Below are 26,416 nucleotides of genomic sequence, written 5' to 3'. Positions count from 1 at the left end.
TGAGGTAAATTTTTAATACTTGCTTGTATCTTATTGTCCCAAAAGTTTTACTGCACTCCATACAAACTCCACACTGAATAAGACGATGATTCTACGCCACCATCACCCCCAAAAAGTAACATTTTCACAAGCACCTAAGTGACTTAAGCTCAGTTTTTAAGAGGTATGTAGACCTTTCTCTAATCAGCACTGCGACCACTAAATGTCATTTTAAAAAGTGACTCAGGCACTTGGGAGTCTCTCATTGACTTTTAATGATACTTAGTCTCCTAAGTCTCATTTTCGTCCCTTCCTGCAGGTATATGGGATCTTGGGGAGCAATTACCACACAGGTGGGGTGCCAATTAATTTCTTTATTAAAGGGAAAAGGAAGTGGTGGGAATTTAACGATGAAATGCGATGGGATGGGGTGTATAAGGTGTTTACAATAGACAATGATGGGGGAGGTTCTTCTTATTGAACAGTGTAGGGAGTTTTAACAGTGGGGTACAGTAAGTGGGGTTCAGCACAATGGGATACAATACAGTCAATAAGCAACTTAACTTTATATAGGAACAACTCTAGATACAGTGTGGAATGAGCGGGGGCACGAACACAGGGGATACAGGGAGAAGCAGCAGAGAGGTGTAAAGAAGGGCTAGAGGGACACCCAAAAAAAAAGGAAAGAAGCGGCAAAGGGTTTGGGAAGTTACACGGGGGCGGGGGGAAGCAGCAAGGGGTTACAACAGGAAGACACGGAGAAGTACACAGCGGGGGAGATTGGAGCGGGGGAAAAACAGACATGGGAAAGTTCAGGGAGAGATTGGGACAGCGGGAAGACGAATTCAAGCAGTAAAAACCTTATCTATCCTCTAACTTAATCAAACTTATATAAATTACAAGCAGCTTATACAAAGTAATAAAACAGGTACAGAATACAACCAGGCAATGGCTTTTTTAAATCTATCTTAATCAACGACTAGGCAAAACAACAATTATCACAATTCTAAGAAAACTATAACAAGCAACTATACAGAGCAACAAAACAGCAAACTATAACAAGGCAGGTGAAACTTACAAGCTCTACAATCTTAGCAAACTATGACTTATTAAACTAGAAAGCAAAACCTACGGTGCACCTTATGCTATGGGGAAGTTACAGAGGGCAGAGTGTTATGTGCCCAGGATACAGCTCCCAAGGCAGCCCCCAAGGAAACCAAGGGATTGTGGCTGCAGCAGTGGATACAGCTGAAAGCAGGGAGCAGAGCTTAGCAGCGGCACAAGCTTATTTTTAGCAGCAAAGCGCCGCGGAGTTTGAGAGGTTTTAAGACACAGACCAAGGTTTAGCTTGAGTCTGTGTGCTAGGGAAACAGAGCCAGCAGCTAAAGTAATAAAATAAAAGTATGGAAAGTTTCACAGAGGGATTCTTACCAGTCCCCAAGGCAGCAGCAAAGGCAGAAGCAGCAGCAACATCATAAGCAGCAAGGAGGGCTCGGTACGGTCTCGATAATCAGGAGATCTCTCAGGCAGCAATTCGTTCTTCGTGGGTTTTTTTTTAAAAAACCGGGGGTACGCTCAAAAATAAAATGAGAGTGGAGAAAGGACCCCCCAAAACCCCTGGCTGATCAGACCAGGCAGCAATGCAGGAACCTTTCTGATGTTTGTTTAAAAAATGTCTGTTTTTAAAGGCAAACTTAGGCAGTTTCCCACCAATAATCCTGATAGGCTCTCTCTGTCACAGGGGAGGAGGCACAGGGAAAAAACTGCAGGTGAGCACAGAGACATGCCTGGGCAGAGTCCTGTGCAATAGGTGACTCAAAAGCACATGAGGCCTATGACTCATGCCCAGGATCTTAAAAACACAATAGGTCTTGCAGCTCTGGACATTGCCTGCCCTACACCAAGCCCAGGTTCAACAAGGTGATAACAGGACTAACCCTTTGAACAGGGCAGTGGTCCCACTTAGCATGCAGCACAAGTGGCCATCCCTTTGAGAAGGGCAATGGCTCTTGGTAAACAACTTAAGGGGCCCTCCCTTTGAGAAGGGCAGTGGCCCTGGTAAACAACTTAACAGCCAGGGAAGGGCGGCCACAGGAGGAGAACAAAAACAAAATGGAGTATGGGGACAGCTGTAAGAAACAAAATGGAATAGGGGGATAGCTGTAACAGACAATTTTCAAAAGGGACTTAGCCTCCTAAGTCAGCTAGATGTTACAATGCTGAGCAAAGCAACACCCAAACACTTCTAAAAATCTGGGTCTTAAGGTACTAAATGACTTAGGTTCTTTTGAAAATGTTACCCTGTATCATAAGGCATATGCACAAGGGAGCAGAGTTAAGATTGCCTTGGTAACCTGCATTTCTGGTATTTCCTAACTTCTGTGACCTCACCTTTGCGATCTTAACAGTATTTCTCTCTCCCTCTCAAAATATGGACTGTAATATATAAAGACACTTCAGAGTTCTACATTTGCTGTTGCTGACTGTACTCCACAGGCATTTAAATACAGGAACTGAAATTCCAGTCACCTTTTTATGCTTGCGTGCACAAATTCAGTGTAATACTCTAAGTCCATGTGTTCAGTGGAAGTTGTTTTTCAGTTTATTTATGCACTCACGTGAATAGACAATAGGCTGTTTGCAGATTGTTTGTTTTATCTAATAACAAAAATCTGTACAAATGCATACATTTTCAAAATACATATAACTCTATAAAATTGCAATCAGTTTCTACCAGACTGCATGAAAGCCATATCTGAATGAAAATGAAACTCTGTCCCTACTGAAGTATATCAGGAAGCATACGTAAAAAGAAATATTGTTCTTTCTCTTTATTTGTGCCTTGTGTTTGAGTTATTATGGATCATACTGGCCAAGGTTGGATTACTATTGCAAAAAAGATTGGGCATGGTCTTTGGCTGTATATCCAGTTTATAAGTGCTAAAAGGAAGCATTTTCATTAATTTGTCAATGTATTTACCTGCACTTGCTCCTATAGTGCACGCTGATGTTTAATTAAATGTCTCTGCCATATTGTAACATTTAATCATTTTGTAACTCTAAATACATTAAATATATTACACTAAAATAAAACTGGAACATTTGAGTGTAGGAGGGGAAGACATTTACTTTTATAATATATGAGCTTTTATATTTGATAGGTGATGAGAATAGATGGCACCACAGACAGCTCCCCCTGTTTGAAGGTCACACAGAAGTCCTTTGGCTCACAGAACAGCAAAACAGGCATCATGTTTTTTCGCTTGAGCATGCCTATTGAGTGTGCAGAAGTATTCTCCAAAACATCAGCAGGAGGGTTGCCAGGCACTGGTCTTTTTGGCCCAAAAAGTGATTTGGAGGATTATGATGCTGATTCTGATTTTGAAGTTCTGATGAAGACAGCTCATGGTCACCTAGTGCCTGATCGGGCAGAAAAAGAAGCTACAAAACTGGAGTTCAATAACCACAAGGATTACACTCAAGAGAAACCTTCACGTCTTAAACAAAGGTCAGTAACATATATGATATGTTTTTGTCATAATACAGTGGGTTGGGTTCACTTTAAACATTAATAGAAAATTCATTTTAAATCCCTCCCCATATCACCCGTAACAGTTTTCTGTAGTGCTAAACTGACAGTCGGGACTCCCGGGTTCTGTTCCCAGCTCTGCCACTGAATCATTGTGTAGCACTGTGCCTCACTTTCATCATCTGTTAAATAGAAGAAACAGAAATCTATAAAATAAACCTTCCTTTAAGGGTATTGTGAGGCTAAATGCAGTTTTTTGACATTCTCAGATGAAAGGCACTCTCAAAGTGCCAGAGGGTTTTTTCTGATCCTGTTAAAACTAGGAAATACTGGAAATTTCATCAGAAAATTATGCTCACAAGACTTGCAGCAAAGGCCAAAGATATTTATATCAGCTTTGGTGAATATCTGAACTTTCATGGTCTTCTCCAATGCCCAATTAAGTGAGGCAAGAATATTCACTATGTTATATCTTTATCTTCCTCATTTTCATAGGTAATCAAACAAACCCTCCCCTTCCACACTTTATTGTGATTTGTCTCTTGGTCTAGAATTTTGGGGGGACTAGAGACTGTTATGTAGTATCTACACTGTTTTCAGTGTAATATTTCTGCCAATAGTATAGTGTCTTGTTTCCTATTTGTTCCTGTGGTTAGAACAACAATGTTTATTTTAATTGGGAGAGTTTCTTAAGAGAGGAGGGAATGTGGTGTTTAGATGTTGCTTGTGATTATTAGAACTGGGAGCACTGGCTGTTGGGAGTCTGAAAGGACAGGAAACAGAAAGGAGGTGGGAGGAGTTGAGGAGGCAGAGTGAGAGTTACAGAGGGTGCAGCAAGAGCTTGAGAAAGAGGTTTCCACTTTAAAAATAAAGTCCTGTTGAAGTTTGTTAATACCTTGCCTGGTTGATACAACAGATACTCATACCCAAACCTAGTGACTGTCCAGACATATTACTGAAACCTTCATCTTTCCATTCCCTTCCTACTTTTGCTCATCCCCTAGCTTGTTTTGTCATGTTAAATTGGAAACTTTTGGAAAGGGGCATGGATAAGCCTAAATCCATTTTTATAAGTGACATAAGTATTTAAGAAACAAGCTCTCATTTAAAATCAAGGAAACTTAGGCTCCTAAATGACTTTTGAAAATAGAAGTTAAGCTTCTAAGTCACTTGGGCAAGTTTGAAAATTTTACCCTGTGTCTTCTGTAAAGCTCTTATTCCACGCATACCTAATGTGAACAATAAATAACAATCTGGAGCCAACTAAATCTTTTAAGTTAATTTATATGTGCAGAATTCCTGTGTGTAAATTGATTTGCTTAAAATGGATATAGATTGTGATTTTACTCCGTCCTCAGTACTTTGATGTATTACAGGTTTATGCTCAGAAGGACAAAGCCAGATTACAGCACAAGCCACTCTGCACGGCTCACGGAGGATGTTCTGGCAGATGACAGAGATGACTATGATTACTTGATGCATACTTCTACGGTATGGCAACAGAGTGTTCATATTTTTAGCTATTTTCTTTTCTAATAAGTGCTTACTTTTGCTAGTAGAGTCTCAGTGAACACATTCAATTTTTCTCCCTTTTATCAAGCGCCATATTTTTTATGCAATTTTCTGCGGTAGTACTGTGTGGCAAAACTTAAGATCACCACACTTATTCCATTTTGACATGCCTCCTACTTAACAGCAAATCCAAAACAACTCCTGTTTGAAGAGCCGTAACTTAGCTTGGATCTGTGCTTTAAAGAACATCCATGGGCAGCAGAACAAGAACAGAACAAACAGAGCAAGGGCAGAATATGGTCCTATTTTGAAACAGCTAGTCAAGTCCAGAGCTACTCAAACATAGAGATTTAAAGAGTCAACAACTGAATACATGATCCTGGTTCAGAGTATGAAATGTGGAAGTACCATTGAAATTAATGGGAGTTTTGTTCATGAATCAGTGACTGGATCAACCCTTAAATCTGCTCAGTTTTCTGTGTTTCCAGTGTTTGCATGGAATGCAATGCACCTGTATGTCTATTAATCCTCTGCTCACTGTAATGTGAACATACCACCAATGTTTCTGCGTGTATCTTGTTAAACAAATATGCAGGTTTTTTTATCCTCCTTGCCTTTTAGTTTAAATCTGACCTCTTTTTTGCAGGACACGTCAGTGCAAAACAAGACATCATTCTTTCATTGCTGTACTAATGAATTACTCTTGAACAGGACTATAACTATTCACAAAAACTGATTCATCCCAATTAGATTGTGAAAAATAAACTACAAGATTTTAAAACAACAAATGAATTCTGAATCAAAATTATAACATATAAACCAAATATTAACACCCTGGGATATTGTTAATTTATTGACAGTACTATTACTCGGTGAGAATATTTCCTGGGCAAGAACCCGCTAATGTCTGGGTGGGCTGGATTACATCTGACTTCCATCAATATGACATGACCTTTGACTTGGACAGAGTACGCACTGTTACAGTGACACTAGGGGATGAAAAAGGAAAGGTTCATGAGAGGTTGGTTCCAATTATTTTTCTTTTTCATTGAATTGTTTTATACTTGATGTGCTTTTAAACATCTAGCACCTGTATAAATTGAGAGTAATGTTTAGTTATACTGGTATAAAATGGGAGTTACAGAGGAGAATCCGACCCTTAAATGTTGAGAGGTCAACTAATGAAATTAATAGGGAGCAGGAACAAATAAAAGGAAGTACTTCTTCACACAATGCACAATCAATCTGTGGATTCATTGTCAGGGGATGCTGTGAAAGCTAAAAGTATAACTGGGTTCAAAAAAGAATTAGATAAGTTTATGGAGGATAGGTTCATCAATGGCTAATAGCCAACATGGTCAGAGATGCAGCCCCATGCTCTGGATATTCCTAGCCTGTGACTACCAGAAGCTGGAAGTGTATGACAGGGGATGGGGCCCTTGATGGTTACCTGTTCTGTTCATTCCCTCTGAAGCACCTGGCATTGGCCACTGTTGGAAGACAGGATACTGGGCTAGATCAGTGGTTTACAAACGGGTATGCAGAGGTCTTCCAGGGCATATATTAACTCATCTAGATATTTGCCTAGTATTACAGTAAGTACATAAAAGGCACTACTGAAGTCAGTACAAACTAAAATTTCATACAATGACTTGTTTATACTGCGTTATATGCTATACACTGAAAGTAAGTACAATATTTATATTCTAATTCTCATTTTTATCATGTAATTATAAAATAAATCAAAGTTAGCAATTTTTCAGTAATAGTGTACTGTGACACTTCTGTATTTTTACGTCTGATTTTGTAAGCAAGTTGTTTTTAGGTGAGGGGAAACTTGGGGATATGCAAGACAAATCAGACTCCTGAAAGAGCTACAGTAGTCAGGAAAGGTTGAGAACCACTGGATGGACCAGCAGTCTGACCCAATATAGCTATTCTTATTTTCTTGTGTGGAAACATGTGAAGTCAAGATCCATGGATGTAATACCATGTCATTGAAAGTAAAATAACTGATTATAGGTACAGGTGCAGTAAAGTTTCATCACTGATATAGTTTACCATTTTGTATCTCCATTGTGAAGAATACATGGAATAATTGCCTGATCAAAATGATGTATATTGAAAAATTGAAGCATCAACACTTTTATGTGTGGTTTCAGTCATTCAGGCCCTTAGCCTGAAAAATCTTGAGTCTGGAAAATCAAGTGAGAACAGTCTCTTGTTAGAACTCTGGTACTTCCTGCTTCGAGTCAGGCCAGAATTAGGCTGGCTATTCTCATGCTTTCACAGCATTTCTGCTTATGGTGCAGGTCAGAATCCATAAGTTCAGAGTGCATAAAAATAAATGATGTAAAATGTTAACTCCTGGAATCTCTTTTGTCTGGTTCATGTAAAGGTTTGGGCTGGTTCTTGTTTTGTCGGAAATAGTTCTTCCATCTTTACAGAACTTAAGAAAATCCATGGTTTGAAATTCTGGCTTCATTGCCATCAGTCGGAGTTTTGCTATGAATAAGGCCAGATTCCAAGCATGGTGTTAATACAACATGCCAGTTTCAGCAGTAGCCTGATCGCTGCAAAAGTATAATTTAATTTGAATAAACAGACTACAGCAACACCATCCCATACAAACTCACATGCTAGTCACATATGTATCTCTTGAAATTCAGTATCAAACGCAGTAACTGCTATATGGTGTGTGCTGGAGAGAGCATGAGCCCCGGACAAGGGCGCAACAACAATGGACTGGAGATTGGTTGCGTGGTCGATGCTGCCAGTGGTCTTCTAACCTTCACTGCTAATGGCAAGGAACTGAGCACCTATTATCAGGTATATATTTATTTGGTTTTGTCACCTCATCCAGATGAGAAAAGCTAGTAGATTAAATTTTACTAGCCTTATTTAATAATAGAAATTAAAGGAAAAGTTATCACCCTTGATGTGATTGTAATTGCCTCTCTCTTCTGAACCCCAATTATGATCTTCTAGAGTTTCACACAGTAGTTTCAGCCTATAAGCAGTTGACACAAGTGATAGATTTCTTAGCATTGATGGCATTTTGCTATCTTTAGTCACTGTGTATTTCTGTTTGTGCTTCAGGTTGAACCAAGTACTAAGTTATTTCCTGCAGTATTTGCACAAGCTACAAGCCCCAGTGTTTTCCAGTTTGAGTTGGGAAGGATAAAGGTAAATAAGACCACACTTACTCGTTTCTCTATAAGCTTAATTGTTATATCAGATAACATCCAATTATTGCTCTTTTGTTAAATTAAGTATGTTTCTGGTGTTGGAGATATTTTTGTTGGTGCAGTTATATAGTATGGCATTGTATAACGCACATATTTTGGTTCTTGCCTGCAAGTAGGCTTGGAAATTTGATCTTATGGCACAGGATAAAACAATGTTGATAAGATTGCATGTGAGAACTTAAATATTTCCAAACTGTAAATGCAATATTTATTTCTTATGCTTGTCACTCTTCATGCTGTATGTCATGCAATGAATAAAATGACTAGGTCAATTTTAAAGTATGCACTATTTATTCATTAGATCGTAACATGTCTTCTCTGAAGCCATCACATATCTGGTATGAACATATAAGGTAGTCATAGCTAAAATAAATGCAAACATTGTGGAAGAATCTCACCATTTTGTGATAAGATTCTAAAATCACATGTTCCTGAAGTGTGAATGCATGGGGTGCTATTCACATTGTGAAATGGACTCTGTGCTCATTTTATCTGTCACTACTACAGATTTAGTCAATTTCTATAACTCTCATTATTTCACTCCCCAAACCTGATTATATTTTGTCATTCTGTAGTAAAGAACAGTTATGATGGTTATATGCATATTTGTATCACAAAAGTTACTGTGTGTATTAGCTGAATTTAATGATTTGGGATATTTAGTGCTGGATTGAAGCCATGTTTACACTAACAAGCTAACAATGGCACAGTTGTACCGATACAACTGTGCTGCTGTAAGAGTGCTCGTGTAGCCGCTTTATGCTGATGGGAGGGAGCTTTCCCATCAGCATAATAAAACCAGCTCAACAAGCTCTGTTGGTGGGAGAGCATTTTTTCACACTCCAGAGTGACAAAAGTTTTACTGACATAAGTGTTAGTGTAGACATGGCCTGAGTCTCCAGGCTTACTCTTAGGCAGCATGTTGCTGTGCCTTCTCAGGAGGAGCATCAGGAACAAATTGTGTCTTTGAGAGGCACAATTCTTCCTCCATCTTTTCTTTTGTTGCAGGGAGTAATTTAATAAAATACTGTTGGCGATGTAGCATACTCCATGTCTGTCTGCTTAGCCAGCTACTCTAACTGGTATAATGCTAGCTGTGCAAACTAAGGACTCATCCACTCCATGTCCATTCCCTACCCATATACTTGTAGCTGGATATATAGATTGTGCAGCCCCTGCTATCTCTCTCATCCCATGCTCAGAGGCACGATCTGGGCATGTCTGAGGTGCCTGGGCAGGGAGTGGTAGAGGCCTTACTGCCCTGTGTATCTACAGAGAACCAGAGCCGAATCTAGCCTTCAGTGCCTGTTTTTTCTGAAGCTCAAAATGTCTTTATTAAGGCCTTGGTTTGGCTTTAATAATGAGCAACAGTCAGCAACAAATCTTGAGAAGTGATTTTTTGCAATAGAAGAGAGTGGCAAGCCTTCTTGGAGAAGGAACTGCCACTTATGTGTTTTTACAGCCCAAGGGGGCCTGATCCTGACCCAGACCTCTATCCTATCGCAATATAAACAATTAGTATTGGTAGTATAAATAATATCAAAAAATCATAAAATTCGAATGTACACTTATATAGGTAAAAAATGTGAGGATTTTCATTTTTACATATATCCAATGCACTGATGTCTGTTTTAGCTCAGAGCCAATTTATATGTATGGGATACTCTGTAGTCTCATGAAAAGGGTTGCAGCCCAGAAGAACTGGCACAGAGTTTTTAAGGAAGCCTCTAAATCCTATTCTTCATGCTGAAATTAGCTTCTTCTGAGTTAGGAGGAGGACATAATAAATAACTTGTGATGGTGGCCATGTGGGGTACAATTTTTGGTCTAAATGCCAGGGAAAACCCTTACTCTTACAAACTGGGCCATGGGATCGTTAATGTCCCTAGAGAAGTGATTGGGCTTCAGTTTTCAAGGATTCACCCAAACTGCCTGCTTCTAGCAAATTTGAATTGCACAGAACTTGCACCCTGTCTTGGAGGAATGAAAGGCTGAGGTTTCAGAGGGGGTGAAAGATTACTGGCTTTCATATCTCTGGTTTCAAGGCAGCTAGATTCTAAACCTCTAAGACATCCCCTTAGGCAAGCTCTATTAAGTGTTTTACGTTTTGCTTTGAGAACCAGCAGTCCCCAGCCTGTTTTGTGGGAGCTGCGTAAAATGCTACATTTTTACCATACTATGCTTGTTTCATTGCATTGATTTCATATCTGTTTGCAGCACATTTGTCTTGTGTATTATCATACACCGCATTGTCCTATAGTGATTATAAAACTGACTGTCTCCTCTCTTGCTGTCTCCAGAATGTAATGCCATTGTCTGCTGGCTTGTTCAAAAGCGAGCATAAAAACCCAGTCCCTCAATGCCCTCCCCGTCTCCATGTCCAGTTTTTGACCCATGTGCTGTGGAGCAGAATGCCAAACCACTTTCTTAAGGTTGATATCTCACGGGTCAGTGAACGCCAAGGCTGGATGGTACAGTGCTTGGATCCTTTGCAGTTCATGTCCCTCCATATCCCAGAAGAGAACAGGTAGGCTTTATTTGTATATATAAATTGAATGCGAGTAAGTGTGGGTTTTACGAGGTCAGACAAGTAGCAAGAAAATAGTCTGCTAGACAGTTCCCTTTCTCTCTTGCATGTGTGTAATATATATAAATACAAATAATATATTAGGACTTAGAAAATAACCCCTTCTTGTGGGCTGCATTTAAATTCAGTTAGTGAATTATTAACTGGGTCACATAAATATCATCACTGGTTTTATTAAACTGTTACTAGTCGTGTTCAACAACAAGAGATCTCTTGAATTGAAGAGACATTGGCAATTAACATTTATGACAGATTTGGGTTTTTTCTCCTCAAGGAGAAGCACGTGCTTCTGTGGATGCCAGCACTACATAGAGATGCAGACAATGCATGCTTGATTTTGTTTTGTATATTTTGCTGAGAGGGGAAATATGTACAAAGCTGCTGGTAACATCTTGAAACTAATCCTTACAAAGTATTAGATAGGTCAGATGGGAGGGAGCCTCAGTTGTATCTTGTGAATGTGTACAATGTCTTTCAATGTTTTTTGTAGTCTAGTAATTTACTTGAATTTTTGTGTTAGCAATAATCAAACAACTCTGACATGCTGTGTGCTTTAAGGCTCTTCAAAACCCAATCTTGGTAGAATAAACTGTTTTGATTATGTTTTACATATATTATCTTCAGACCTGTGCATGGGATATGTGGAGAGTGAGAATTAGTGCATTGTGGTCCCTAGTGAAAAACCTAAATGTCCTGTGCAGCTTGAGAATATTTGTTAAAAAATGTTGTGGGGCAAATCCTGCTCCTCCTTCCAGGGCTATGAAGGGCCTCAGAGGGAGTGGAACTGGCTTGGTTCCACAGCACAGGAAGCAGGTCTGGTGTTGGGGAGCTGGAGAGTAGCAGACACACCACCTGTGTGCCAGAGAGGCTAACTCAGATACCAGTCAAGTTTGAGGATGGGCATGCTGGCAGCAGAGCAGGGTGTCTCTTTTTGCACCTGTGAAATCTGTGTGCATGCCTGACTCCTTGGTCTTGGCACTGAGAGGAGGATTTAGCCCTAAAAGTGATTAGCTTGTATTATGATCTGATCTCACTTTTTAAAATGTACAGATGAGAGCAAGAGATATTCATGAACTGGATGGTTTTGAAATCTCCATTGCTGCTGCTGTTTCAAATCTGAAAGACTCTGTAAGACTGTTACTCAACTCCAGTGCATATAGGTTTTATTTGTTTTTGTTTTTAAAAAGAAGGAAATTGAAAGCAAAGTAAAAAAAACCCAAAACCCTACATTTATGTTATGAAAAGGCCCAACGTTACTTTTTGTAAAAGTGAGCTTTTACAAAACTTGTGACCAGTAGAAGTATTTCCATGGTTTTATTCATGTTGAATTCTAAAGGAAACATTTGAATAAAACCTCAAAACAAATGTAATGCATTCCCCTGCGGTATTTGTGACCCAAATGTTGCATCATTGTGCTAATGTATAAGAACCTGAAAGTGAAATTGCCTAGAATATTACAGTAATGATGATGAGAAACCAAAAGTGAAAGTGAGTCATCTATTTTCATTATCCAACCTGAAATGAAAAGTAAATAAGTAGCATGAATAGTGAAAATTTAAATTTGAATGTTGTCTTTATGTTCTCAATTATCTAAATTGTTTTTTCTAATCTAAATCTAAAGGGAAATTTGTTTTAAATAAATCAGCCTGATCCTGCTCCCACTGAAGACTATTGGAGTTTTTTGAAGTGATAGTTTTTATTCTGTCTAAACAATTTCAAAGCTTGGGTCATGATTTTTAAGCCGTCCATTGTCTATAAAATTGCAGGTTTAATTATTTGAAAGCCAGGATATCAGAAAGTCAAGGTCCAGAGCAATGGCTAATTTGCCCATGTTGCACAATTGTAGAATTCTGAATAACTTTTTTTGCTTTTTGAGTCCTATGTTCTTAGCTACTGCACTGATATGAAACTTCCTCTAAATTTCCCCTTCTTCTCTACAGGTCTATAGATATTTTAGAACTGACAGAACAGGAAGAATTGCTGAAATTTCACTATCATACCCTCCGATTGTATTCAGCTGTTTGTGCTCTAGGGAACAACCGGGTGGCACATGCTATGTGCAGCCATGTGGATGAATCTCAGCTTCTCTATGGCATTGAGAATAAGTATATGCCAGGCTTGCTTCGCACAGGCTATTATGACTTACTCATTGACATCCACCTCAACACCTACGCCACAGCCAGGTTAATGATGAATAATGAATTTATTGTTCCGATGACGGATGAGACCAAGAGCATTACTCTGTTCCCTGATGAGAACAAAAAACATGGCCTCCCTGGTATAGGACTCAGCACCTCACTGCGACCTAGAATCCGGTTCTCCTCTCCCAGTTTTGTAAGCATTAGCAGTGAATGCTATCAATTTAGCCCTGAATTTCCTCTGGATATCTTAAAGGCCAAAACTATAGAGATGCTGACTGAGGCTGTTCAAGAGGGCAACCTCCATGTCAGAGATCCAGTAGGGGGTACTACAGAGTTTCTATTTGTCCCTCTCATCAAGCTTTTTTACACCCTGCTAATCATGGGAGTCTTCCATAATGGGGATCTGAAACACATCTTACAGCTGATTGAGCCCAGCGTTTTCAAGGAAGGCATGAGCCAGGAGGTTGAGAGTGAAGTGCCAGAGAAGGAGTTGAGTACAGAGGATCTAAAGCCAGAAGGAGGAGATGAAGAAGTCAAAGGGGGGCGGGTGCTGAAGGAAGGTCTTCTTCAAATGAAACTTCCTGAACCAGTAAAATTACAGGTAATGACCAAGACATTATAAGTGGCTGTTTGTATATTTCAGACTTCCTTCTTCCTTTCAGTCAAGTATTTCAAGGAACACAGCAGTCTTGCGACATATTTCAAGCCACACGCTCTTTTTTGCAGGCACATGTGCATGTTTAGTGCTTTTTTACATTATGTTTTAAAAATATAATTGCTATTGATGATATAATTTTGCATTATCCCCTTTATTGGCCTATGATAACAGTAGCCTTGGTAGACTTGTTTCAAACCAAATCTGACATAAATAAAACAGAATTAGGTAGGAAATATCTTCTGAATAAAAAAACAGAATTGTTGTTGTATAAGTTTAGAAGCAGTGACTTCTGTATAATTTATTACATTTTCCTTTCAACTTTCTTTGGAGAATTGTGGCTATTAGTAGATAACCAAGTGAGAGCAGCTTCTACGAGTTATTTTCATCCTGGCTGTTACATAGTTGAGTAGTGACTGGCTGGGTGGGGGGAGTTAGGCTCAAAGAGACCCAAATGGGGCGTGGGAGAGGTTGGGCTAAGGGCTTGTCTGCATGGAGCTTATTCAGGAACTGCCAGGCATTTAGCCATTTTTGGTGCACGCTGGAGCGACCAAGCCAAAAAAAAAAAAAAAAAAATCTGGCCCATCAACAGAGCAGAGAGGAAAAAAAGACCAACCAAATAACAACAACAACAAAAGACTGAACCGGCACTGGAATAGTAGCAGACATAGTCATTCTGCCTCCACATGCCCAGAAGTTGCAGGAGTCATTTTGTCAGTTTAGGCAGAATGCCTCCCGTTGTTGCCCTGAAACAGTGTGACTGTGCAATACCCCTTTCTGTAAGCCGTCTTAAATGGCACAATGTAGTTTCTAGGATGAAATTTACCCCTGAGCAGAGAGAGAGCATAAGGTCTAGGTACCAATTAAATCACTGGAAGCCATCAAATTAGATTAATTGGGATATAGGTGGTGCATAGGCTTTGATCTGGGTGACCTCACCTTTAATGAATAAGAGATGGATGTGATTATTTTATAAAGAAAGATAAAGGAATTATATAGCCTGGCTCTTGTAAGTAATAACTTTAAGAGGGGCAAATAGTTGAAGGGTATAAACCTTGAGGAAGCGTGCTACAGGAAATCTAACAAAGGGGAATGAAATGAAATGAATGAATAAAAGGAACATATAAGCTCAGTATGGTATAAGAAAAAACTTTAACAGACAAATTTGGTTGACTGTTGAGTGGCCTCCCAAGGGAAGTACAATAGAACCTCAGTTACGAACACCAGAGTTATGAACTGGTCAGTCAACCACACACCTCATTTGGACCAAAAGTACACAACCAGGCAGTAGCAGAGACAAACAACAAAACCAAACACAGTACTGGGTTAAACATAAACTCCTAAAAAAATAAAGGGAAACAGCATTTTTCTTCTGCATAATAAAGTTTCAAAGTTGTATTAAGTCAGTGTTCAGTTGTAAACCTCTGAAAGAACAACCATAAGGTTTTGTTCAGAGTTATGAACAACCTCAATTCTCAAGGTGTTTGTAACTCTGAGGTTTACTATAATGGAGATATTTAAAAAGAGGGTTTAGAAGTAGAATTGACAACTCAGTAGAAAAAATATTGCAAAGTATAATCCTGTAGTGTCAGAGGATGCACTGGATGATAAAATAAATCTTTACTATAACAATTGCTTGTGAAGCTGTGTTTATAGTGTGTTCACTTCTTCCTGTAAATCTACTGTGCTATCAGCAAAAAATGTTACATAAAGACAGCAGAATTTTCAACAGTTTTGGCATGATCTCTCACTTGCGCATATACACACTCTCTCCCAAAACAAAAAACGAGAGGGTGCCGATGAAACATTTAACCAAATACAAAAAAACAGACATGTAAGTTGCACTCTCTCATTTGAGCTGCCCTGTGATTATTAGTTGGGCCTAAGGGGGATCTTTACTGGTAGTAAATCATGGAGTTAAACTGCCAATAAAATGGTATTATTATTAGCCATCAGCCTAGCAACAACTGTGTTATCTGGTCAGAATTAACTTCTCAAAGGGTCTAATTTAATAGGGCATTCTGCAGCTTCTGGGTACAAATGCAAAATGCACTGGAAATAGAGACTAAGAGCATGGGCCCAAACAGCCATTTAGTGCATGGCACTGTAGTTTCAAACCTCAGCTTGCTGTGCACTAAATCGCTGTATAGACAGGGTCTAAATCTATATTATTATTTATTTACTCTAGCACAATTCCCATGTCCTTGTATATGTTTCTGAGGCAAAAGGATCTCCTGCAGATAGCAATTTATAAGACCTAATACTAACTCAAGCATGACTGTACCGCAGATTGCCGTCAATTCATCTGATAGCAGGTTCTGCCTTACCACTTGGAGTCTACAGTACCCACACTCAGTTATATGTTAACAGAATATGTGGAGAATATTTTAAAAGTTTGTCTACTTTTTGTTGCCTTTTTTCTGGTGTTTTCTCAGATGTGTTACCTACTCCAGTACCTCTGTGACTGCCAGATACGTCACCGGATAGAAGCCATTGTAGCATTTTCTGATGATTTTGTGGCTAAGCTTCAAGAGAATCAGCGATTCCGATATAATGAAGTTATGCAGGCCTTAAACATGTCTGCTGCACTGACAGCCAGGAAAACAAAAGAGTTTCGGTCTCCGCCTCAAGAACAGGTACCACTTAAAATGGGCAGTTATTCTTTTTCCAGACTCTGGGTGTGGCAGAGAAGCCAAAACAGGGATGTAGGATCCCAGCCCAGTCAGAGTCTTGTGTCCTAACATTCAAATTTTCGTTTGGTTCTCACCCTTCTCTATGCTGGTAATTCAAGTATTTAAACTTACATGAAGTACAATATTCAGTGCAGTCGAGGATAAGTCATGTTTAACATTGTGTCAGTCAGCTGGTTGTGGTTAGACCTAAGGTCCACACTAGGGATAATCATGACATGACATCACAGGATGTGATGTTAAACTCGATAGTCTTTATCTACACTGAGTAATATGTTGTGTTCATTAATATATATTCACTAACTTTGTCTAGTGCTGTGTAATTTCCCAGTGTAGACAAGCTTTTAGAGTACAGCCTTGCCATGCTCTTATGTCTATGTGTACAACGACATTATGGGAAAGTAGGCAGTTCTCAGATGAGGTTCTGCAGTAATAATAAAACTTAGCATAGACATATGTTTCTGGATTTCAGAATGCTTTATAAACATTCATTAATTAAACCTTACAACACTCTTTTAAACCCATTTTAAACATAGAGAAACTGATATTCAGAGAGATGAAATGATTTGACCAAGGTGGCAAAGCTAATTAGTGGCAGAGTTGGACATAGAACCTGGGGGTCCTGACTCCTATCCTTTGCTCTAGCCACCAGTTCACACTGATGCTCATTTATTACCTTTTTTACTTACTCTACTTATATGTCTAATTTTTTTCCCTCTTCAGAAATCATAGTTCTTCTGGTATTTGTGTATTTCAGTTTACCTAAAGAATTTCTATAATTGTTTTAAAACTTATTTGCACATATTTATGGAGATAATGAGCAAAAAAGAAATGCAGTATTTGCATATTAACTGTAAACCCTGTGGATACTTTATTGCTCTTCAAAGTACATATTTGGAGTCCAGGCATCCTTGGCTTTACATATTCCCCTCTAGCCTACTGCAGTGTTCAAAAAGATGCTCCCAAAGCTTTAAACTTTCCTTTGTGTTCTTTCTTTTTAAGATTAACATGCTTCTGAATTTTAAGGATGATAAAAGTGATTGTCCTTGCTCTGAAGAAATTAGAGATCAACTCTTGGAGTTCCATGAGGACTTAATGACACATTGTGGTAAACCCTGTTTTTGAATGTTTTTGTCTCTGAAATTGTATTAGCCAGATTCAATAACTTTAGCAAAACCAAGCTACCCATTGAATTATGTCAGCAACAGGTAGCTAGATAATACACAAGGGGGTGTGGATTCCTCAGTCATTATAATACAAGTAAACCCTCTCATCTGATCAGAAGACAAGAAAACACGTTACATTTTATTCGACAAGAGGAAATTTCATTCCTCCCATACAAGCCCCAAATAAATGGAACTTGTGTGGTACTCCTCTGTGGTTAGTGAATGAAATCTAGTTCCTGTCGGTATTGGGAAGCTCTATAGCTCTTCAGTAATATTCTGGGGCTAGAATAGAAGCTGTTGCTCCTCTTTTCCCTCAGTAGCATAGGTAAATTGCTCCCATTCACCAATAGGTGAATTTCACTCTATCAAAATAACTATGGTCCTATTAACCACAATAAAATGGCTGATGGACTTCACTGTTCTAGTTCTCCAAACACAAATGAAAATGAAAAATGAACACGCTAAAAAAACACGGTAGTTCACTTACTGAAACTTTGAGGCTTGGGGTTTTGTTGAAGACAGATAGGAAAAATGGTGCTTAAGCTCAGTCCAAATATTTTTGTTACAATAACTACATGATCTGCAACCGTCTCTTTGGTGTCAAAATGTTGAACATTGTAAGAAAATAAAGTAAATTCAAAGAAACCAAAACAAAAACAAAATATTTTTTTAAATGTTAAACACGCATCTGTGGACAGTGCAGATCCAGTTAAGAAGTTCCTTCTGTTTAAATTTTGCTTCAGTCTCATAGAGACTGATAAGACAAAGCTGTAGATAATCACCACTTCTCTACATCAAAAGCAGGAAGCCTGCTAAACAACCAGTAGGGCCCCTTGACAATCGAAATACAAAAGGAGCTCTTAAAGACGATAAAGTCATTGCGGAGAAACTAAATGGATTCTTTGCTTCAGTCTTCACAGCTGAGGATATTAGGGAGATTCCCAAACCTGAGCTGGCTTTTGTAGGTGACAAATCTGAGGAACTGTCACAGATTGAAGTGTCACTAGAGGAGGTTTTGGAATTAATTGATAAACTCAGCATTAACAAGTCACTGGGACCAGATGGCATTCGCCTAAGAGTTCTAAAAGAACACAAATGTGAAGTTGCGGAACTATTAACTAAGGTTTGTAACCTGTCCTTTAAATCAGCTTTGGTACCCAATGATTGAAAGTTAGCTAATGTAACGCTAATATTTAAAAAGGGCTCTAGAGGTGATCCCGGCAATTACAGACCGGTAAGTCTAACGTTGGTACCGGGCAAATTAGTCTAAACAATAGTTAAGAATAAAATTGTCAGACATATAGAAAAACATAAACTGTTGAGCAAAAGTCAACATGGTTTCTGTAAAGGGAAATCATGTCTTACTAATCTATTATAGTTCTTTGAAGGGGTCAACAAACATGTGGACAAGGGGGATCCAGTGGACATAGTGTACTTAGATTTCCAGAAAGCCTTTGACAAGGTCCCTCACCAAAGGCTGTTATTTAAATTAAGCTGTCATGGGATAAAAGGGAAGGTCCTTTCATGGATTGAGAACTGGTTAAAAGACAGGGAACAAAGGGTAGGAATTAATGGTAAATTCTCAGAATGGAGAGGGGTAATTAGTGGTATTCCCCAAGGATCAGTCCTAGGACCAATCCTATTCAATTTATTCATAAATGATCTGGAGAAAGGGGTAAACAGTGTGGTGGCAAAGTTTGCAGATGATACTAAACTACTCAAGATAGTTAAGACCAAAGCAGATTGTGAAGAACTTCAAAAAGATCTCACAAAACTAAGTGATTGGGCGACAAAATGGCAAATGAAATTTAATGCGGATAAATGTAAAGTAATGCACATTGGAAAAAATAACCCCAACTATACATACAATATGATGGGGGCTAATTTAGCTACAACGAATCAGGAAAAAGATCTTGGCATCATCATGGATAGTTCTCTGAAGATGTCCACGCAGTGTGCAGAGGCGGTCAGAAAAGCAAACAGGATGTTAGGAATCATTAAAAAGGGGTTAGAGAATAAGACTGAGAATGTATTATTGCCCTTATATAAATCCATGGTACGCTCACATCTCGAATACTGTGTACAGATGTGGTCTCCTCACCTCTAAAAAGTTATTCTAGCACTAGAAAAGGTTCAGAAAAGGGCAACTAAAATGATTAGAGGTTTGGAGAGGGTCCCATACGAGGAAAGATTAAAGAGGCTAGGCCTCTTCAGCTTGGAAAAGAGGAGACTAAGGTGGGATATGATAGAGGTATACAAAATCATGAGTGATGTTGAGAAAGTGGATAAGGAAAAGTTATTTACTTATTCCCATAATACAAGAACTAGGGGTCACCAAATGAAATTAATAGGCAGCAGGTTTAAAACAAATAAAATGAAGTTCTTCTTCACACAGCGCACAGTCAACTAGTGGAACTCCTTATCTGAGGAGGTTGTGAAGGCTAGGACTATAACAGTGTTTAAAAGAGAACTGGATAAATTCATGGTGGTTAAGTCCATAAATGGTTATTAGTCAGGATGGGTGAAGAATGGTGTCTCTAGCCTCTGTTCGTCAGAGGATGGAGATGGATGGCAGGAGAGAGACCACTTGATCATTGCCTGTTAGGTTCACTCCCTATGGGGCACCTGGCATTGGCCACTGTCGGTAGACAGATACTGGGCTAGATGGACCTTTGGTCTGACCCGGTACGGCCGTTCTTATGTTCTTATTTAAAGTTATTTATGCCCTCTTCCTCTGTAAATCACCTCTTCCTCTGTAAATTACAAGAAAACAGGAAAATTTAGCTGCTCAATTTGTAAAAGGAATCAGCAGTTGACAACCAGCAGAGGGAGGTGGCAGTTGAGCTATTCCACATTTAAATTCTGCCCCCTCACCTCCCCGCATGGAGAAAGCTGGAGCCGAGTCATGTGATTTTTTTTTTCCTCTAACTCATGCCCTGATCCTGGAAGGGGTCCCTAACTCAGGCCTTCAGACTTGTCTAGAACTCAATTGATTTTTTTGCCTTGGGTTCCTTCCAGGATGGGGTCTTAAACAGGAGGGACCTTCAAGGACTCTTGCTATTGTTATGACATTTCAAATTAAATATTTCAATTTTAAATGGAAAAGAAAAGCTACAAAAAAATGAAAGAGCTATGCCAAAGCCAGTGAGAAGAGAGATTATAGTAGGGCAGAGTACATGTATTTATGTAGTCAAAAGGAAACAAACAGATTTGCAACTCTAGGTTGTAGATGACTGGCTAATGATGACTGTCAGCAAGTCATAATTTGAGGATTCATATGTTGTGTATTGGTTAAAAAATAATCATTTTGATATTCTGCAAATCAGACATATGGAACCGGCATTTTTTGCATCAATAACTGTAGAGTGTTCCTGTACTCTAACTGGTTTAGACAATTCAGTTACATTACTGTTAATTACTTAAATTCAAAGCAATTTCCACCAATCAGATTGCAATTTCCATACAAGCTGCTGGTCTTGTGGATAGCTTGAGCAGTGGCCAGTGGGGCTGGCCCCAGGGTCCCTTCAGGGCAGCAGCCTCCCGGGGGTTCCCCAGAGCAGTAGCCCCTAGATAAGATTTAGTCAGGAGTATTTATAGCACAGTCATGGACAGGTGACTTTTACTAAAAAATTACCCATGACTTAATTGTAATCTTATCAATGACCAATGCATTAACATTTTCTATGCGGTGAAATGCAATAAAATAGCCTGTAAAGGAAATAGATCACATCCTACATAAGAATTAATGGAAAAAAGGCAAATAAATTTTAGAAACAACCCAACATCTTTATCAAAAATACCAAAGGAGCAAGCAGAGTGATCTAATGTGAGGCAGAATCATGCTGTAAAAGTGACCATCATATTTTTAAAAAGTTGAATAATTCTGCATTTGAAAAAAATACTAAATGGCATTTTCACCTTGAACTCATATAGTCGTAACATTTTAATATTAGTTATGAGCCTGGACCAAACCCTTAGGTTTCAAATGACAGTATTTTAGATAAAACCATAAAAATGAAAAACAAATCTTGCATCAAATCAACATATTTTGGATTTTCACACCTTGGTTTTCTTAATAACCTGCCTGTCACATGTGCCAGGATATAATGAATGGAGTTACTTGCTCATACTTACTCACTGAAAAATGAATTAACAGCCATGCCAGTAATCTCACTTCTATAATGCCTTTCCACTGAGGATCTCAAAATACTTTACAAACCTCAGTCAGGTGTCACAAAATCCCCTGGAATTCAGGTATTATCCTATTTTGCAGATGGGGAAACTAAAGTGCACATAAGCTAAGAGACTGACCCACAGTCACACAGTGAATAAATGGCAGAAGCAGACTGTAACTATAGGATTCCCAGCTCCCAGTCCTCTACTCCAACCTTTAAACTGATATAGCACTTTTGAAGCAGTACTGTATATTTATTTGTTTGTAGTACACTTAGCTAACAGAGCAGAACAAAATCAGTTTGGTTATATTTTCACATTTGGATACTGAGCACAGCTCTCATCTGTTTAATTGTACTTTTTTAGTGATTTAATATTTGTTGCTTTCAGGAATTGAATTAAATGAAGATGGAACCCTGGATGGAAACAGTGATTTAACCATTAGAGGTCGCCTCATGTACTTAGTAGAAAAAGTCACATATTTAAAGAAGAAACAAAATGAGAAACCAGTTGATAATGATACTAAGAAGCCCTGTAAGTAAAATGAAATTAAAGTCCAGTGTAGTCCTGGTCTGAAGGGGAAGAGGGTGAAAGTTCTGGCAGCTCTATATGTGTTGTGTGTCAGAGGAAGTTAGATTTTAAGGGAAGCGTCTATGTGTACCTTTAATCTTATGGCTTGAACTCAAAGCAGATTAACTGAAGTTTTTGGTATGTACAATATTGGTTATTCAATGGGATCTTTACTTCAGCCCAAGTATTGTCTGAAATGTCAGCCAAAACACTTATCTTTTTTTAAGAAGATATGTATTGCTGTATCCTAAATTAATGGTCCAATAAACGGCAGCTGACAATGGTGATACTACACCATATAAATAATAATAAAAAGATGATAATAAAAAGTCATGTTTTCAAAACTCATGGAAAAAGTATCTGGAAGTGGAGCTGGCCACTGCTGTACAGTCACTCTTCAGTGAGGATCTAGTATAACTTCGTGCTCTTTTACACTGTCCTATACAGTAGTAATATCTATAATTTTAAAGCTAGCTTCTTGCAGCAAAATATTACTACTTGTTTTTCCTCTAATGGCATATTTTCCACTTGACACAATGCATTACATTGTACCTCAGCCTGTTAAGAAAACAAGAATAGTTTTTTTTCTAGATTGTGCTAATTCTAATATGCTGCATAATGCATTCAAAGATACTGTTAGAAACATGAGAAATTAGTTCTGATTTTTTTCATTCTTCACTCTTTTTTAGCCACTCTTCAGCAATTGATTTCAGAGACCATGGTACGCTGGGCTCAGGAGTCAGTAATAGAGGATCCGGAGTTAGTGAGGGCCATGTTTGTATTGCTGCATCGGCAGTATGATGGTATCGGTGGTCTGGTTAGAAGCTTACCAAAGACCTACACCATAAATGGTGTATCAGTGGAAGATACAATCAACCTCTTGGCATCCCTGGGCCAGATCCGTTCCTTGCTCAGCGTCAGAATGGGCAAGGAGGAAGAGAAACTTATGATTCGTGGATTAGGGTAAATCACTGGAGTACAGTAACATTTGATTGACTGATCTCTTACTTTTCCAATTATTTGTCTCATTGTTATCTCTTGGGTTAAGCATACTGTTTGACTATAAATATGTCTGTTTGGTTTAAGGAGACTAAAAGAAGTTTTGGGTTGCAATAGATAGGAGCTTCAGTAGTTCTAAGATCTAGGCTTTGAAGCATTGTTAACAAAGATGTCTTTTGAATAGTAGTAAACAGCACTATAAGGTCTTATCTTTGTGGAAAATTCATAGAGGGGAGAAGCAAAAGTGAAGAGCTTTAAAGTCCTACAGTAATGTATCAGTCATATTTGAAACACTATAACTTCACTTTAAAGGATACAAGCAGGATCAGCATTTAGACCTTTCTATAAATTGAAGAGATAGAGTCTGCATAAGCATATAAATAGCCCAGCCATCAGTAAAGGTCACCCTGGGACTTTCAATGCCAAAAGCCAGAGGTTTCATCCACTTAAGTTTAAGGAGAATACATTTATTTGTGAGATGTTAATGGGCTTTGTAGCTGATGGAACCAGCTACTAGGAGAGTCATGATTGCACTCAGACCCCAGTGTATTCCATAAATCTTCTAACTGCCAGCACAAATTCATGTTTCTGAATTCACTAAAAGGGAAGAATTGGATTTTCCACTTCAGTTTTTTATTGTTGCTTGAGGCAGTGTTTTTCGTCCTCTTGAAGCAGCATAGCCCTGAATGCTATGTAATGGCCATTAGTTGTGTAGGAGAACAAAAAAGAAGTTTTTACCCAGCCTTAATCCTCACACTGATTCCTCTACCAGTCCCATAGCTTGCCCACTATTAGACCTTGCACCTAGCAGAACACACCTAGAAGACACATCGAAAACTACTCCCTTTTTATGTTCCCCCTCATGTTGACTATGGACCCAGAGCATTTTCAGTCCTGATTAAATAACCCCAACTTTATGTATGAAGTTGCATCATTGTTTTGACACATCAGGAACATTTTAGTTCCTCAGAAATGCCTTTGGTGGTAACTATTGAAATATATTTGACTTTTCAGTAGCAATTACACTCTGTACACATCTCTTAACTCTGATACTTCATAATGAGCTGAGCATGCTCTGTACCTCACAGGAAGTGCTAGTCAGCTTGCCTCTTACATTTTTCTCTCTTTGTATGTGGCTTCAAGCATTATATATTTGGTGGCATTATTTTATTACACTGTACTTTTATGAGCAGCAGTGAGATTCCCTCCAGAGTCTGACAGTCAGTAGAGAAGTATGGTCAGAAGTGATTTTAATTTAATGAGTTAGCATCTGTCTACTTGAATTAGAACTTCCTTACGTTTTCTTCCACTGAAATTTGTAATTCTGTGTAGGTCTAATTATACTTGCATTTCATTATTTATAATGAAATCCTACAAAATAAATAAATAAATAAATATAAAATAAAATGTAATCATTTTAACTCTTGTAATGTAGTTAGTACTATTTTAATTATTTGAATTACCAAGTAAGCCACTAAAACTCTGACCTTTTCTCTGTAGGTATATGATTAATAACCATAGGGAGTCCTCAGATCTATTCCCCTCTGCCATAAGAGAAAAATGTGGCAGATCCAGGAATGCTTCTCAGGCCTAGATCCTGGAACTTGTAGGTATCATAAAAGCCACAGATCCAGGCATCTATCTGCTCCAAGCAGGCTTCCAGATCCAAGTAAGGTTGGAACTGGGGGATGCCTCAACTCATTGCCAGTGATCTATGTGTCATTTTTGCCCCCTTTACCCTGCATTCCATTCTCTATATTTGGTGTAGGGGTCTGATACTTTGCCCATCATCTTCTGGTAGGAGCAGGCCATGATCTCCTCTGACTCTTCCACCTACCTTTGTTTGAGGAGTCTCCTATGAGGGCCTATTGGGCTGCCCTTGGTGATCCCACCTCAAATGAAATCAGCTCCATTTTGAACTCTTATATTCTTGAAATGTTGTGTCTGACTTGTCTCAAACTCTTCAGAAAAGTTCTATCCTAGTTCAAGTTTAAGCTTGTTACATATCTGATGGATTGGTTTAATTTTACCAAAACTCAGAGTATACATTTTCAAATTGCCCTAAACACTTTTTCTGTGTATCACCTTATATCCATTCTTAAATCCACACACACTGATAAGATAGCCCTTAAGTGATCTGTTCTCATGTCAAAGAGCTCAAAGTACCCTGTCTTAACAGTTCCAGAGGTAATTGGCCATGTACATAGCACCTCTGTGGGATTGATAGATGGCTAGTATTTAATTGATTCATGAAGTCAACACTTGCAGAGTGCATACTAGCTGCTCACTGAAAAGAAAGCAATGCATCAATTATTGTAAGTGCAGTGACCAATTACATTTTATCTCAAATAAATATGAGGCAGATATATCATAGCTAGATGTTTAAAAGGAATAAGGAAAACTATTCCATTCATTATTTTCCACCAGAAAAGAAGATACAAATATGTTTCTGTTGTCTCTAACCATTCCTGTATCCAGGGAGTACAGCTAGCAGTAAAATAGCTTTTGACCATCTGAGAGCTGAGACCAAGATGTTTGTCTTAATGAAAAAGCTGACGATATTTAATCTTTGCTCAAGCCTCACTTTCATTCTCATAAGTGTGTCAAGTCTTGTGAGGAATGCAGTGTCAATTATCCCGCTCTTACCATGGATAAATGGGAGCATTGCTCAATCATATTTAAAGTCACAATTTTCTTTTTTATCATAATAGAGAGACAAGGGGGTGAGGCAATATCTTCTATTGGATCAACTTCTGTTGGTGAAAGAGACAAGCTTTTGAGCTCCACAGAGCTCTTCTTCAGGTCCTTTTCATCATAACGTTATTTCACAAAATACTGCAGAGTCTTTCTGAGGTGTCACACTTTATTATATGCTCAGTAATTATGCCAAATATTGTAAGAGTTATGCTTTCAACAGCCTGTGGTCTTGATACCACTGTCCAGTCCTTGAAGTGTCTTACGTGTTCAGGACTGCTCAGTTCCCAATAAAGGAGGAAAATCTAAGCCACGATGTGGTGTAGAGATAGAAGAGTCTATGGCCACTCAGAGGAATAAGCAAGTTAAGATCCTTGAACACAGCCGAACCAGCCTGCCTGTGGCCTCCCTGAAAGATTTGCTTCGCCCCTCTTTTCTGACAGGTCATGGCCCATGGCACACACAGTAGGTGC

At 38.7% G+C, this 26,416-nt stretch overlaps 1 protein-coding gene and 1 long non-coding RNA gene across 7 annotated transcripts in view; one reads left to right on the top strand and one right to left on the bottom strand.

The window, feature by feature from the left end:
• The window catches only part of RYR2 (ryanodine receptor 2), a 727,531-nt gene that overhangs the window by 452,262 nt on the left and 248,853 nt on the right, over window positions 1-26,416 (top strand). For 5 of the 6 annotated variants that reach the window (XM_050950346.1, XM_050950344.1, XM_050950347.1 and 2 more), the window contains 11 exons: window positions 3,141-3,487; window positions 4,867-4,999; window positions 5,881-6,041; window positions 7,690-7,849; window positions 8,120-8,206; window positions 10,569-10,795; window positions 12,796-13,597; window positions 16,087-16,287; window positions 17,344-17,449; window positions 22,071-22,214; window positions 22,940-23,213. In XM_050950346.1, coding sequence (XP_050806303.1) covers window positions 3,141-3,487; window positions 4,867-4,999; window positions 5,881-6,041; window positions 7,690-7,849; window positions 8,120-8,206; window positions 10,569-10,795; window positions 12,796-13,597; window positions 16,087-16,287; window positions 17,344-17,449; window positions 22,071-22,214; window positions 22,940-23,213 — 2,642 coding nt within the window. The remainder of the gene's footprint in view (window positions 1-3,140; window positions 3,488-4,866; window positions 5,000-5,880; window positions 6,042-7,689; window positions 7,850-8,119; window positions 8,207-10,568; window positions 10,796-12,795; window positions 13,598-16,086; window positions 16,288-17,343; window positions 17,450-22,070; window positions 22,215-22,939; window positions 23,214-26,416) is intronic. The other variant, XM_050950348.1, reaches the window with a different exon arrangement.
• LOC127049568 (uncharacterized) overlaps window positions 1-26,416 on the bottom strand; it is an 838,950-nt gene that overhangs the window by 574,723 nt on the left and 237,811 nt on the right. The window lies entirely within an intron of this gene.

This window comes from Gopherus flavomarginatus, chromosome 4 (genome assembly GCF_025201925.1).
Source record: "Gopherus flavomarginatus isolate rGopFla2 chromosome 4, rGopFla2.mat.asm, whole genome shotgun sequence".
Classification (NCBI taxonomy): domain Eukaryota; kingdom Metazoa; phylum Chordata; order Testudines; family Testudinidae; genus Gopherus; species Gopherus flavomarginatus.
The sequence above is the reverse complement of the archived record's forward strand: the minus strand, read 5'-3'. Positions and strand labels throughout refer to the sequence as shown.